The sequence below is a fragment of the Molothrus ater genome, chromosome 4 (genome assembly GCF_012460135.2).
Source record: "Molothrus ater isolate BHLD 08-10-18 breed brown headed cowbird chromosome 4, BPBGC_Mater_1.1, whole genome shotgun sequence".
Taxonomy (NCBI): Eukaryota; Metazoa; Chordata; class Aves; order Passeriformes; family Icteridae; genus Molothrus; species Molothrus ater.
In genome coordinates, this window is record NC_050481.2 from 37,660,188 (window position 1) to 37,672,670 (window position 12,483).

Genomic DNA, 12,483 nt, shown 5'->3' on the forward strand with positions numbered 1-12,483 from the left:
AATTATGTTTCTGTCAAGTTTATCTGTGGGTAGTTACAAACAGGTAGAACTGGACTGACTGAAGTTCCTTATTTCTAAGATGAAATAGGAGTGGTGTATTCTAAGTAATAGTGAGTGTGCAATTAAGCAGAGATTCTCTCCTCAGCAGCACACCAAATAAAGAATTATCCTTTTAGGAGTATGAAATACAAGCACTGTCTTTGACTTAAAGTGAACCCTTCTATTATGGTATCCTCATAGTCTCCACCTCACAGCAGTCACACAGCTGTCACATAGTGTGCATCACCTCACAGTTTTTAGTCAAGAAGAATGACAGGTCAGGACTGGTAAACTCACAGGGCTCCAAAGGCAGCATTAAAAAAAATAGATTATTTTAAAAACCAACAAAACAAAACAAAACAAACAAACAAGAACACCAAAAAAACCCCACCAAAACCCTCTCAAAAATACTTCCAGCGCTTGAGTTAAGAAATGCTTTCCCTTTTTTTTTTTTTTCTTAGGGAACAAAGAAAACCAAAGAGACTTTTACTAACGCAGACTGGAGAGTTTACCCACCAGCTGTAACTTTCCCTCTCCCCCTCTGAAACAAATACACCCATTAAACAAACTAACTAGCCCTCCAAACATTTGATTGTCTACACAAACATGAGTAAGTCAAGAGCAGATAAGGTGTAAAGCTTCACTTGGCCAGTTTTTCTCTTGGCTCTAAATATTGTAACTGATGCCACAAGTACATTCTGGACAGCTGGAGCAGTTCACCGCAAATGCATTTGGCCAGCTGAATTTGGCAGTTTGAAGTAACTTGAAGGACAACAACAGTAGTTTTGCTTCTTTTAAACAACCTCAAATAGAAAAGAATATTTCAGTTGGAAAACACCTACACCAATCACCAAGTCCAGCTGCCTGACCACTTCAGGGCTGACCAAAAGCTAGAGCATGTTGTACAGGAATTGTCCAAATGCCTCCAAAACACTGACAGGCTCAGGGCATCAACCACCTCTCCAAGAATATTGTTCCAGTGTTTGATCATCCTCTCAGTAAAAAAATGCTTCCTAATGTCCAGTCTAAACCTCCACTGGTGCAGTTTAACTACTCCCACACATCCAACCACTGCACCTGAGGGACAAGAGATCAGCACCCCTCTCTCAACTTTCTCTCCCCAGAAAGCTGAGAGAGCAGGGAGGTCACTCCTCAGACTCCTTCTCTCCAAGCTAGATGGACAGAGTCCTCAGCTGCTCTTCACAGGACATTCCTTTCAGCCTTGTCACCAGCTTTGTTGTCCTCCTCTGGCTACATCAAAGGGCCTTCACATCCTTGAATTCTGGGGCTCAGAACTGCACACAGAACTCAGGGTGAGGCCACAACAATGCAGGAGAGCAGGGTATCTACTGTTTCTAAAAATCTTTAGAAATATTAGAAGTTTCCACACATGCTTGTGGGGTGTTGGGGCACTTAATATGGGTCATCTTCAGGGAAAAATATTAGGAAATAGTCAATTGTTGCATCTGTTCTCAGAAGCTATCCCTTATGCTTAATTCCTCTCTTCTCTCTTTCTCAACAGACCATAACTATTGAGTAAGCAAAGTCAAAGAATTAAACCATATAATTGTGTAAAGGATTTTGTTCTTTACAATTCCTGAAATAACGTAGTGCATTCTCAGTGCTGCCACAAGAAGGTAGGAGAAGTAACACAGGTGATGCCACACTTGACACCAGACAGAAATACATGTGTCATTTGCTCCCCAGCAGCCTTCTGGCATCTTCTTCCAAGAACTGTCCAATTATTTGCCAGAATTTTCCCTTGTCCAGTATAAAAAGTCCTGTTCAATTCAGTAAGGAGCAAGATATAAAATGTCTTCAACAGTTTTTAAGCTGCATTCTGAAGGTCAAACTATCAGAAAACTGTGAGTGAGTATGTAGAGTCATTATGTGAACAGTATGGAATAAGACAGAGTTAGGGTGACAGCAGTGTCAGGCAACTGATGTCATTAACTTCCCCAAGCAATCATTCTTCATTGAAGTTATCCATAAACAATATCCCAAAAGTTAGCTGCAGATGACATATGGCCTTAGTATCTACATGAAGAATGATTACACACTCATCTACACTCAGTAAAGACTACAATACCATCAAAATACAACAACTGTTATGATTTTTTTCCTTCTCCTTATCAGAAATTTTCCCCCATGTTTTCTCCTCCTTCCCCAAAGAACACCATTTCTCTTGGTTACTTTGCTAAAAAGGAGCTTCTTACTAGAATATCTATTCCTTCCACTGACAACTGCAGTCTCTAAATACTTGCAAGGAGTTGTAGCTACCTTAGACAAGCCAGAAAATTTCAAAAGAAAACACCCATCAAACTACTGCAGAACAAAGAGGGGGAGCAACACAAATATTGTCACCAAGAGAACTTCTGGAGCAGATAAACACAAAACAAGACAAACAAGTTGACAAAGTCAACAATCATCCATGCTCCCATAAGTTATCAATGTTTTAAATTAAAATTCTGGTGCAATCTATGCAGCCATTAGTTTCTTTGAAGTAGATAACACATTTATATGGAGGGGAATTTGGTATTACATTATCACTCTGACTAGAACCAAGGTGAAATTTTAAAAGTAATACACATTTCTAATAGATAGGGAAAATAATCATATCTATCCTACCTACTAAGCAAAATTTAGTACTTTACCAAACAAAACTCCTAAGAAGCAACTTAGTCTTTAAAAGAACTTGCAACTTTCAGGGACAGTCTTGCTTGGAATTTCTTATAACTCATTCGACAAACAGCTGTAACACATTTTTTTTTTTACATTAAACAGGATATTACATTTGATAGGAAACCAGTGTGACTTTAGTTGGATTCCCTTTTTTTCCAAGGATTTTTTTTTTCATGAATCACTGACCACATTTAAAAAAGCAGCAGCAGAAGGCTCTCAACAGACTTCTATCCTGGATGCAGGGTATCAGTGGGAGATTATTTTTACCATTACCCTCAGCTACAACAGTCTGAAGTCTAAGTCCTGGTTTATTTTTACTAAAATAAGTGGATACACACCGTTGAAAAACAGGCAAGACTTTGAATACACACAACCTAAATGAGTTTAAAAATAATACTTTTGATGGGATGCTTCTGTATGCCTCTAAACACTGCAGTTAAAATGACCTCCACAGCTTTTTTATAACCTTCATAAATGCATGGGATTGCTGCTGACAAACAGCTGAAGTCCCTCCCAGACACACCAGTGTGCTTACACTAGACAGGAATGCTCTCCAAGAACTAGAAAGTGCAGTGAGCTCTCTGAGCTTAGTACTGTACTTTACACAAAAGGCCAGACCAAAGTTTAATATCTATGTTTGCAGAAGCATTGCTTAGCCTTTAAAATAATTACTACTACCAATGTTCATCCTGTTGCATCTGCTACAAATAACAGTTCTAAAAAAAACAGCATATTTTTGTGTTCATGCGTCTGAAAAGAGAGTGGTTACACACATACAGACAAGAAAATTTGCAGCAGACTAAAAAGCAGCAGCAGGAAAAAATTTTCTCCCTACGTGCTCTACTTAGCACTGCTTAAATACAGGGAGTGAGGTGTGTGCTTGTTTTCAGAACAGACCAAGCAGCCTCATCTCTCACCTATGCATGAACACAGAGTAAAGCACTTGGTGAACTAAGGGGTGGCCATGAAACTGATGCGTCTGAGATTGTACCGTGGAGATACAGTGACAGCAGGAAAGCCAGAAAACTGACACGCTGCTTTCCCTCACACTCCCACTAACTAACAGTACTTAAACTCTGTTAGCTGTCAATGTGCAGCACTCTGTGATTAGGTCAGATTTGAAATAATCTTATAATAATCAAATTTAAAAGGTGTATATCAGGTAGCATCCAGGAAAAATGTAGCTCAAGTAAGCGCATGCATTTACACTGTGCTAAATCACAGAATCACAGCACAAACTGCTCTGTATTTTATTGCTCTCTGTGTACAGAGGCCCCAGTGAAATTTTCAGGGATGTGCTTTACAACAGGTAAATACATTTTCATTTGCTATTCCCATTCTAATACAAAACAAAAAATTTTCACATAAATATAGTTTTAAACCTTTTCAAACTACACGGGACAATTGACCAATATTGCTTTTGCAGTCACATAATCCTCAAGACTATGCAACAAAATGATGGTGCAGCTATGGTAAACCCTGCCAGCTGTGCAGTTTCATTCCAGGTATTGTTACCATAATAATCTATTCCTGCTATTGTTACCTCATTGCCATTAATGAAGTCTAGGTACATGCTACTGCCACACCTTTTTTTCAATGACCTAAGAAGTTTAATTCCTGCACAGAACACCCACGTGGTTCCTTCAGTTCATTTTCATTTCACTTCAGCAAACAAACAAGAAGGCATCATTTATTTCTTTAAAATAATACTCTCCCAGGTAGATAGTTTATACTCACCCCACATTCCTTATACAAAATTACCTAAAGAACACAAGCAGGGACTAAACACATTATAAAAACACCCGAAGACGGTACAAGGAGCTAAAGTTGCAAAAGAGCTCACCCTCCCCTTGCTGCAGCTGCTCCGAGCATCCCTGCGGGGCGGCGGGTCCCTGCCCAACCCGTGTAATCCGGGGCAGGAGGGCTGATTCCCCCGGGCCCGCCTGGAGCAGGGCGCTGACTGAAGGAGCAGGCTGCCCTCCACACCGGGCTGCCCTCCACCCCGAGCCACCCAGGCGGAGAGAGGGGCCCGGGCCGCGCTGCTGCCGCCCCGCCGGGAGGGGCGGGTGCGGCTGCCAAGGGGTCAGCTCCTCGGGACAGCCCCCTGTGCTGCAGGAAATCCGCAAGAGGTGATTTACGGGCAGGGCTCATTCCCGTCCCACTGAGCTGACAGTTCAGCTGCAAAGTATTAATCTGGGCCCTGAAAGCTTGTTAAATAAGGAACCTTACCCTTGGGCTGAAAAAAAAAAATAGTAGGGGTGGGGGGTAGGAGTGGAGAGGGATGAGGTAGTGTTGCACAAGCTTATCAGTGCCCACTTGCTGCAGAACATGCCCTTGCAAGAGCTGTGTATGAAGAACTACTACTATTTATATCTGTAACACTTCCAAGTTGCTGCAAATCTCTAGACAAGTTTAATACGTGAAAATTACCTGCTTAAAAATACAATACCCCTATTTTCTGGCCAGCTCCTATGTTGGAGGAGCCTCAACTTCATTCACACTTTTTAAAGCACTTTCTAAATCTAAAGCTCTTAAAATAGGAGCAAAGAGAAATAAAGATATTGAATGAAGAGCTGACCCAATGGCCTGTATGACCTGCACTTAGGCATCAGTTTAACATGCAGCAAGCAGCATGGCATCTTGATGGGAAGTAAAAACATAACATCTGTGAACTTCCTTGAAGTTAACAAAGTTCAAGTAGTTGGCTTTATACTGACAATACAATCATATTTTCCTTGAAACAATTATTTGCAGTTTACTTATTTAATCCTTTCATAATTACCTAAGATACTCATCTCAACATTCACAGAAACAAATATGTGCAGTACTCACTCACTCAAACAGTTCCAGCAAAAGCAACAAACTCATAACTAAAGGCTTCCAACATGACTAAGTCTGCTTGGATCCAGAATTTTTCTCTACTTACTACTCAGCAGTAGTCAGGCACAAAAACGTTTCCTATTAACGTAATCACTTAACACATGCTATCCCACTCTCCTTGGTCTCTTGACCTTTCCTTCCTTTGCTGACAGTTCCTCTTTTTCCAAGGAGCACTTGCACTTATACACAATGCACTGCAGTGGCAGCTCCCAAAGACTTCGAGGTTTCTTCAAGAAACAGAGTAACTTTCCACACCGTATGCTGGGAACACAAAAGCATCACTGAGGAGAGTACCCTCACTATCAGCTGTTCTACCTCAGCAGTCTAAGTACACAAAGTATGTGCTACGCTCCAGCTTGGAGTCTCTCTGCCTTTTCAGCATAAGCTATTCCAAGGCTTTAAAACTCAAATGCCAGTTTCACCCAGTAAATAACTGACTTACAGGCATGGGTTGGAAGGAGTTGAGGTATTTTTACCCTCCACTAAGTTTTGACATTCTTTCTTTTCTTTTTAATTTTTATAAATAGTCTCAGTGGTAAGAGTGGCTAACTGAATTGATTTTGTGTTCCTACTTTAAAATACTAAAGTGTGAAAAACACTTTATACACTTTTAAGCAAGATGATCACTGATAGCATTATTAGCACTCAGAATATTGCAGTGTAAGCATTCAGCTGTAGTTAAAAATATTTTGAGACTACAGTATAATCAGTAAACTTTTCCATGCAGATTTGAAAAGTATGAAAGTATGACTTCTGTGTACAACATATGGTGTACAACAGCTTGCATACCTGAAGTGCAGCTAATGTATACTATCAAAACTTGATTTCCTAGGTAGTTACACTAAAAGCTCCCAAGCTTTTAATCAGTAAAGCAAACAGCGTAGGGGGAGAAGAAAATCAGAATATTAGTTTAAATTTCAATCCACACAACTCCCTCCCTGCCCCATACTGAAATGAATAATGAATGAGCTAGGTCATGATTGCTTTCAATAAGTATGTCAGAAATCTTCAAAACAATGAGATGAGGGTAAGACAGACATCAAAGATCTCCCTAACAAAGCCACATGCTTATACAACCACATACTATGCATCTTTTTTATGCATCAGCATACCAGGAACTGCATAACCACAAGTACCAAAGGTACTTGAGTTTTATGTTACGAAACTTAAAATGCAAACAAAAATTAACCGAGAATTTTAAGTATTTGTGTCTGGAATCCGAGAATTCAAGCCCAACCTTCACCATGCGTCTGGGCAGAGCTAAGGTTTTCAGACCGGAGTGTCACCTTACACCTCCCGTCAACTCTGTCACACAGCAGCAGTTCACCCAAAGCGTCAGTAACTCCAAGAGACCTCTCAACAAATGGAAAGTCTAGGGTTTTGCTGTCATCGTCCTCCCACGCCTCCCGGGCCGCTCCGTTCTTGTGCCCAGCTGCCCCCCGGAGCGCTTCTCAGCCGCCTCCGTCCGTCCGTCCGTCCGTCCGCACTGCCCAGCGCAGGACCGCGCTCGGAGGCGCCTGCGGGGCGCGCCCCAGCTCCGGGGCCGGCATCAGCCGTAGCCCAAGGGCCGCTGCCCCGGCCGGGATCGGGATCGGATCGCTCCCCGCCGGGCAGTCCCCGCTGCTCGGCAGGAGCGCAGCCCGCGGGCTGCCTCCGCTCATCAGGTGTTTCGCGTCTCTCTGCAGTTGTTCCCGTGCAGCCCGCCCTCCAGCATCCCCGAAAACTCAGACACTTTTAAAAAAATGCCTTTCCCCAACTTTTAAGGAACTCCCCCCCCCCCACACTTCAAAAAGCTTCTCCCACATCTTTTCCTTGGTGGAATTCCCAAGCCGTCCGTTCACAGGGACTCGCAGCCACATGCCCAGAGGAACTGGCATCTACAGCGGGGGCACGGGCTTACCTTTGCCTCCCCCGCGTCGGGCTCCTCCTCGTAGTAGCCCTGGCCGGACTCGTAGGCGGCGGCAGCGGCGGGCTCACGGGGTCCCAGGAGCACGGCGCCGGCAGCCAGGCAGCAGCTCAGGGAGAGCACCTCCAGCAAGTGCATGGCGCAGGGATGGCAGAGCGGGCGCGGAGCGGGGCAGTCGGAGGAATGCAGCCGAAATTATGAGGCTCCTTCTTTTCCTCTCCCCCCCTTCTTTCGCTGTCCTCTCCCCCCTCCCTCCCCTCGCAATATCCAAGGCAGTAAAATCCGTGGGATGGAGAAGATGCGGTAGCAGCAGCTCCTATGCGCCTGCAGGGGAGTTCCCAACTTTCCCAGCCGCTTTGCAAATTCTCACCAAAGTTATCCAGAGTTTGCCAGGTAAAAAGCCCACCAGGAAACCGGACATCCGAGGCTGCGCTCACTCAGGAGCAGGGGAGGTGGAAAGCGCAGAGAGGAGGAGGAGGAGGAGGAGGAGGAGGGAAGGGAAGGAAGGAGGGAGAGAGAGCGAGCGAGCCGGGGAGCAGCAGAGCGGGACCGAGCGGCCGGTCGCACCCGGGGAGATGCCTTCCTTCGGGCGGGCCGGGCCGGGGGCTCGGTGCCGAGGGGCCCCGCCGCGCTGCGCTGGCTTGTGCTGTGCCCTGCGGACGGCTGTCAGCGCGGCCGGGGGGTGCGCGGCGCCCGGGGCTGCGCGGCGGCGGCGGCCGCGCATGGCGAAAGCGCCCTCTGCCTGCGCCTCTGCGCGCCGAGAGGGGCCGGCGGCCGCCTTCCTCCTCCTCCTCTCCTCCTCCTCCTCCGCCGCCTCCGCCTCCCGCCGCCGGCGGCCGCTGGCGCCCCGGGGAGCGATGGCCCCGCAGCGCGGGCGGGAGGCCGCCCGGGGCGGCTCTGCCGGGAACGGGAGGCGAGCGCGCCCGGTCCCGCAGAGCTGTGCTCGTCCAGCCACGAGCTCCGGCTCCGCCAAGACGAAGCCCGCGGCAGGTCCCAGCCCCGAGGAAAGAGCGACGTGCCCGGCTCGTTGCATTAGGCTCGGAAGCCAAGGGGTGAAGTTCGGTAAAACTCAGACAGAGAAATCATCCAAGAAATTTTTGTGAATCCTAATCAGTTACTTGTTGAGCAGTGTTGGCAGCTTCACTTAAGACAGTATGCAGCTAGTTTTGGCTGCAGAATAAAGGATTTTGCCGTGTTAGTAATCCAAAGAGCACCATAATTATTTGTAGCCTTCCTATCAATGACATTTTGAAGCCGTCTTCGATGAGAAGGAACGCCCCATTCAGAGCCCTAAATAAAACTGAGCACAGATCCTGTGTTCCAGTTACACTGTGATTAAAAGTTTAAAAAGAAAGCATATGGCTATCAAAGTAACACTCTACTGCCTGCTCAAATCTCAGCTATGCAAAAGGAAAATGTTATATTCCCTATACTCTTGTTTTTTGCTTGATTACTGACCCTTGGGTAAATATTTAAAAACCTTTTAGCTTGTTTTCTGCATCACTTGTGTACATCTTTTGGTAATTAGACTGTATGGGAACCAACTGTGATGGCAGATCCCTGACTGCTTTGACTAGATGCTGACAGTCTGCTCATGTTACGCTGCTCTTATTCTTTGGGAATCCCATTATGTTACTATTTTGGGAACAACATTCTGGGAGTTATACATAAAGGTGTCTCTGGCAGGCTCTCAGGTACATCCTGGGGTTTTTTTTTATTTATTTGTTATCATTTCCAAGGTGGTATTTCAACATGCTGCTACACAAATATTTTGATTCTAGAAAGTAATCACTTCATTTGCAATCAGAAGGAAATCTAAAGTTTAAATAGGGCTGTATTTTAAGAGGATGTGTAGTAATTAGAAAATTTATGAAGCACTGACATTTTTCTAAATACTTTCAAGATGGAGTAAAGCAATGAAATAAACACATGGGTAGAAGTTAAGCAAAACAGCTATGAAGATACAAAATAGCATACATAAATCAAAAAGGCCATTGTTCTTCACTGGACCCTTACAGCGCTTCAGATCAAAGCATAGGATTAAAGCCCAAAGAGAGCATAGGCCAGGATGCAAAATCCATCTAAATAGAAATACAGCATTACTGATTTGAATGTAAATATATTAAAAATCTCTCAAAAGTACCACAGACTGGTATAGAGAAGTTCATGTGCAGCACTTTAATAAAACCTGCCTGACAAATCAAGCACAGATAATATTATTTCAATAAATGAGTGCTGTGCAAGGAGAAGCCGCGGAACTAAATCACAAAACAGAATGAAACATACTGCTCCTGCTGTGCCATCATAATATCAGCTGGCTTCATTATTTATTTCCCCAGTTCTCCAGCACTTTCATTCTTCCCCCCACAATTCATGGAACATCCATCATGGGATCAAAGGCTTTTATGTAACAGAGCATTTCCACCAACTGCCCTGTATAGCAAGTTTCAAGTGTCATAATTGAAAGCTAGTAACCATAGGCATGGGGGCTCAAGTCTCAGTCTAATCAAGGTTTTAGTAAGAAAGTGGTTGAAATCTATGATATGTTCTGTGCACAAACATATAAATACTCCATTGGTTCTGGGACACTAAGGTTTTCCTTAATCTAGACTGTATTTTTCTCCATCCCATAAAAGATGGCTAATTTGAAGGTTTACAAATTAAAATATATTTCATACTTTCTCCACCACCTAATAGTTAATATTTCTCCTCTTGTTTTCAAATTAAGTAGAAATCAGCCTAGAGGACAATCAATTTAAAATTCTAAGTGACACTGTGTACACTAACAGTGAGCTGACCTTATAAACATAGGTGACTAAAGAGATATCCTAAAAATGTAGAGACGCAGCTCTGGATCTGACTGTCTTTTATGCTTCAATGGCAACAATAGCTACTGTTGAAAAATAAAACAACAATTTTTATGTCAGAAATAAGAGTCTTTCAAATGAATTATTTTAATATTGTTTTAAAAATCCAGGCCCCAATCCCTTGTTCAAGTTGGTGTAATATATATCTGCCAAGAACACACCTCTCCTGTGTCTAGAAATACCTGATGTGCTCCTTTCAGATACATTCTGCTTCTGAGACATGGATGCATTTCAATGCCTGTTTCCTATCCATTTGTTAGCAGTGTGAAAACTCACTGCAAGAAATGTGAGCAGAAAGTGGGAAATACATGAGAGTTAAGAGCAAGAAAAAACAGTAGCATGCTTTCATAATGAGGTTTACTTGCTTAATATAGAAATAAATGCTAACAAATGTTTTCTTTTTACAGAATATGATTTCCATTATCTTTAAATTATTGTGTTTAGTTTAAAGCAATCTCCTTTTCATTCTCCTATTAAACAGACAGACAGAGGCATACTCAAGAGTTAAAATCAGATACCATGGCTTGTTTTTTGTTTTAATAAACATCAGTCTTACTGGTAAGTTTCCATGGCATTTATGTTTAATGTAAATCTCAAAGGTAAAAAACATTGCTCCCCGTGTGCAGCAACTCAAAAGACTGTGGAAGTGCCATTCTGGAGTCCCAAAAATGAAGGCATTAAGTAAGCTTCCTTAGTTCCTTTACAGATGGGACTCCACCATGCTTCCTCTCATGATTAAAAAAAAAAAAAGAAATCGGGTATTAGTTAGTGTCTAGTGTCTAAAATATCAATGTCTGGTGTAGATACCATAAATTAGGGGAAATGTAAATAACCGTAAATGTTTAGGGGAAAAAAAAAAAAAGAAAAGGTAATTCTGATTCAGTGCCAAACTGGACAAATTAACTGCTCACTGATACATTTTCTGCCACTGAATCATGCAATCCAAAGTTTTATTACACATTTCTTTTCATATTGCTTATCTACTCAGACTAACCAGCTTTACAGAAGACTTAGCTACTGAAAAGGGGGGGTACTGTGGAATTGAGGCTGCAATCTGCTTCTCCACATTTCTTATTTGCATAAAATAGAATTTAATGGAAATATTTACGAGTACTGCCAGTTTTACTGATTATGAGAGCAATGTCCTTCCTCACTCATCAAAAGCACATTTAAAGCCCTATCTTTTTCTTGGTATGGGCCCTCATTCAGTATTTCCTCATATAATCCTAGAAAAGGATCTAAGCATGGTGGCTTGGAGATCATCAATAGCTACTGAAATATTTTCTTTGGCTTTGATCAGACATCCTCTCTTGAAAAACCCCATGGGAAAATGTTCTACACCAAACTTCCAGCTAGGACTCCTGAAATGTCATTTTATCCATTCACTTGCATTATTGCCGGGACAAATAACTTCAGTTCAATGAGAAAGACATCGTTGCTGCAAGATCATTTTCTGCAATGCTTGACCTAGCAGCCTGCACTTTGTTATCTAGAAATTTGTCTTTTGTTTAGTATAAAAATTGGTCCCTTTTGAAAATTAATTAACAAGACAAGAATCCTTAGAATTCAGCTTTTTGACACTGGTTGATATTCAAGGATTACAGGATTATTGGGATTTCTTTGTTCTCAGGGATTCCCTTTTTAAACTGTTAAAATCAAAACCATTGGCATCTAACATTAGAATTTCTCTGTGTTACAGACTAAATGACTGCAATAGTGTAAAACCCTTCCAACCCTTGCTATGAAGGGGTAGTATGATGCAAAAATGGACAGCACCAGGCTGCATCTCAAGAAAAGTGTTTGAATTAACCAAAGCAAATTACATATCTCTAAAGCTTAGAATGGAGAAAGCCTTAGCACACATTTATTCAGCTGACTTACATTATGATTTTTCTCTTTACCATAGTTTTTCTTCCCTCTTGTGATGTAAGGTCTCATACAACATCAAGTATCCATAGAACATTAATTTAACATCCTGTAGACTGATGATGTTCATTGTTATAACCTCTGACTATAAACAATAAAATGACTGATTGCAAATTTATGCTGCCTCTTAGCTGAAAGCTGTGCACAATCTAAACTGTGTATAGTCGAAGCCATGTCACTAAA

General features: G+C 42.6%; 1 protein-coding gene across 3 annotated transcripts in view; it reads right to left on the reverse strand.

Moving 5' to 3' along the window:
• The window catches only part of VEGFC (vascular endothelial growth factor C), a 191,712-nt gene that overhangs the window by 60,939 nt on the left and 118,290 nt on the right, over positions 1 to 12,483 (reverse strand). The window contains exon 1 of one of the 3 annotated variants that reach the window (XM_036382277.2): positions 7,502 to 7,674. The exons of the other annotated variants lie outside the window; for them this stretch is intronic. Coding sequence (XP_036238170.1) covers positions 7,502 to 7,645 — 144 coding nt within the window. The 5' untranslated portion in view covers positions 7,646 to 7,674. Of the gene's footprint in view, positions 1 to 7,501; positions 7,675 to 12,483 lie in introns of those variants that run through there. 3 annotated transcript variants of the gene reach the window in all.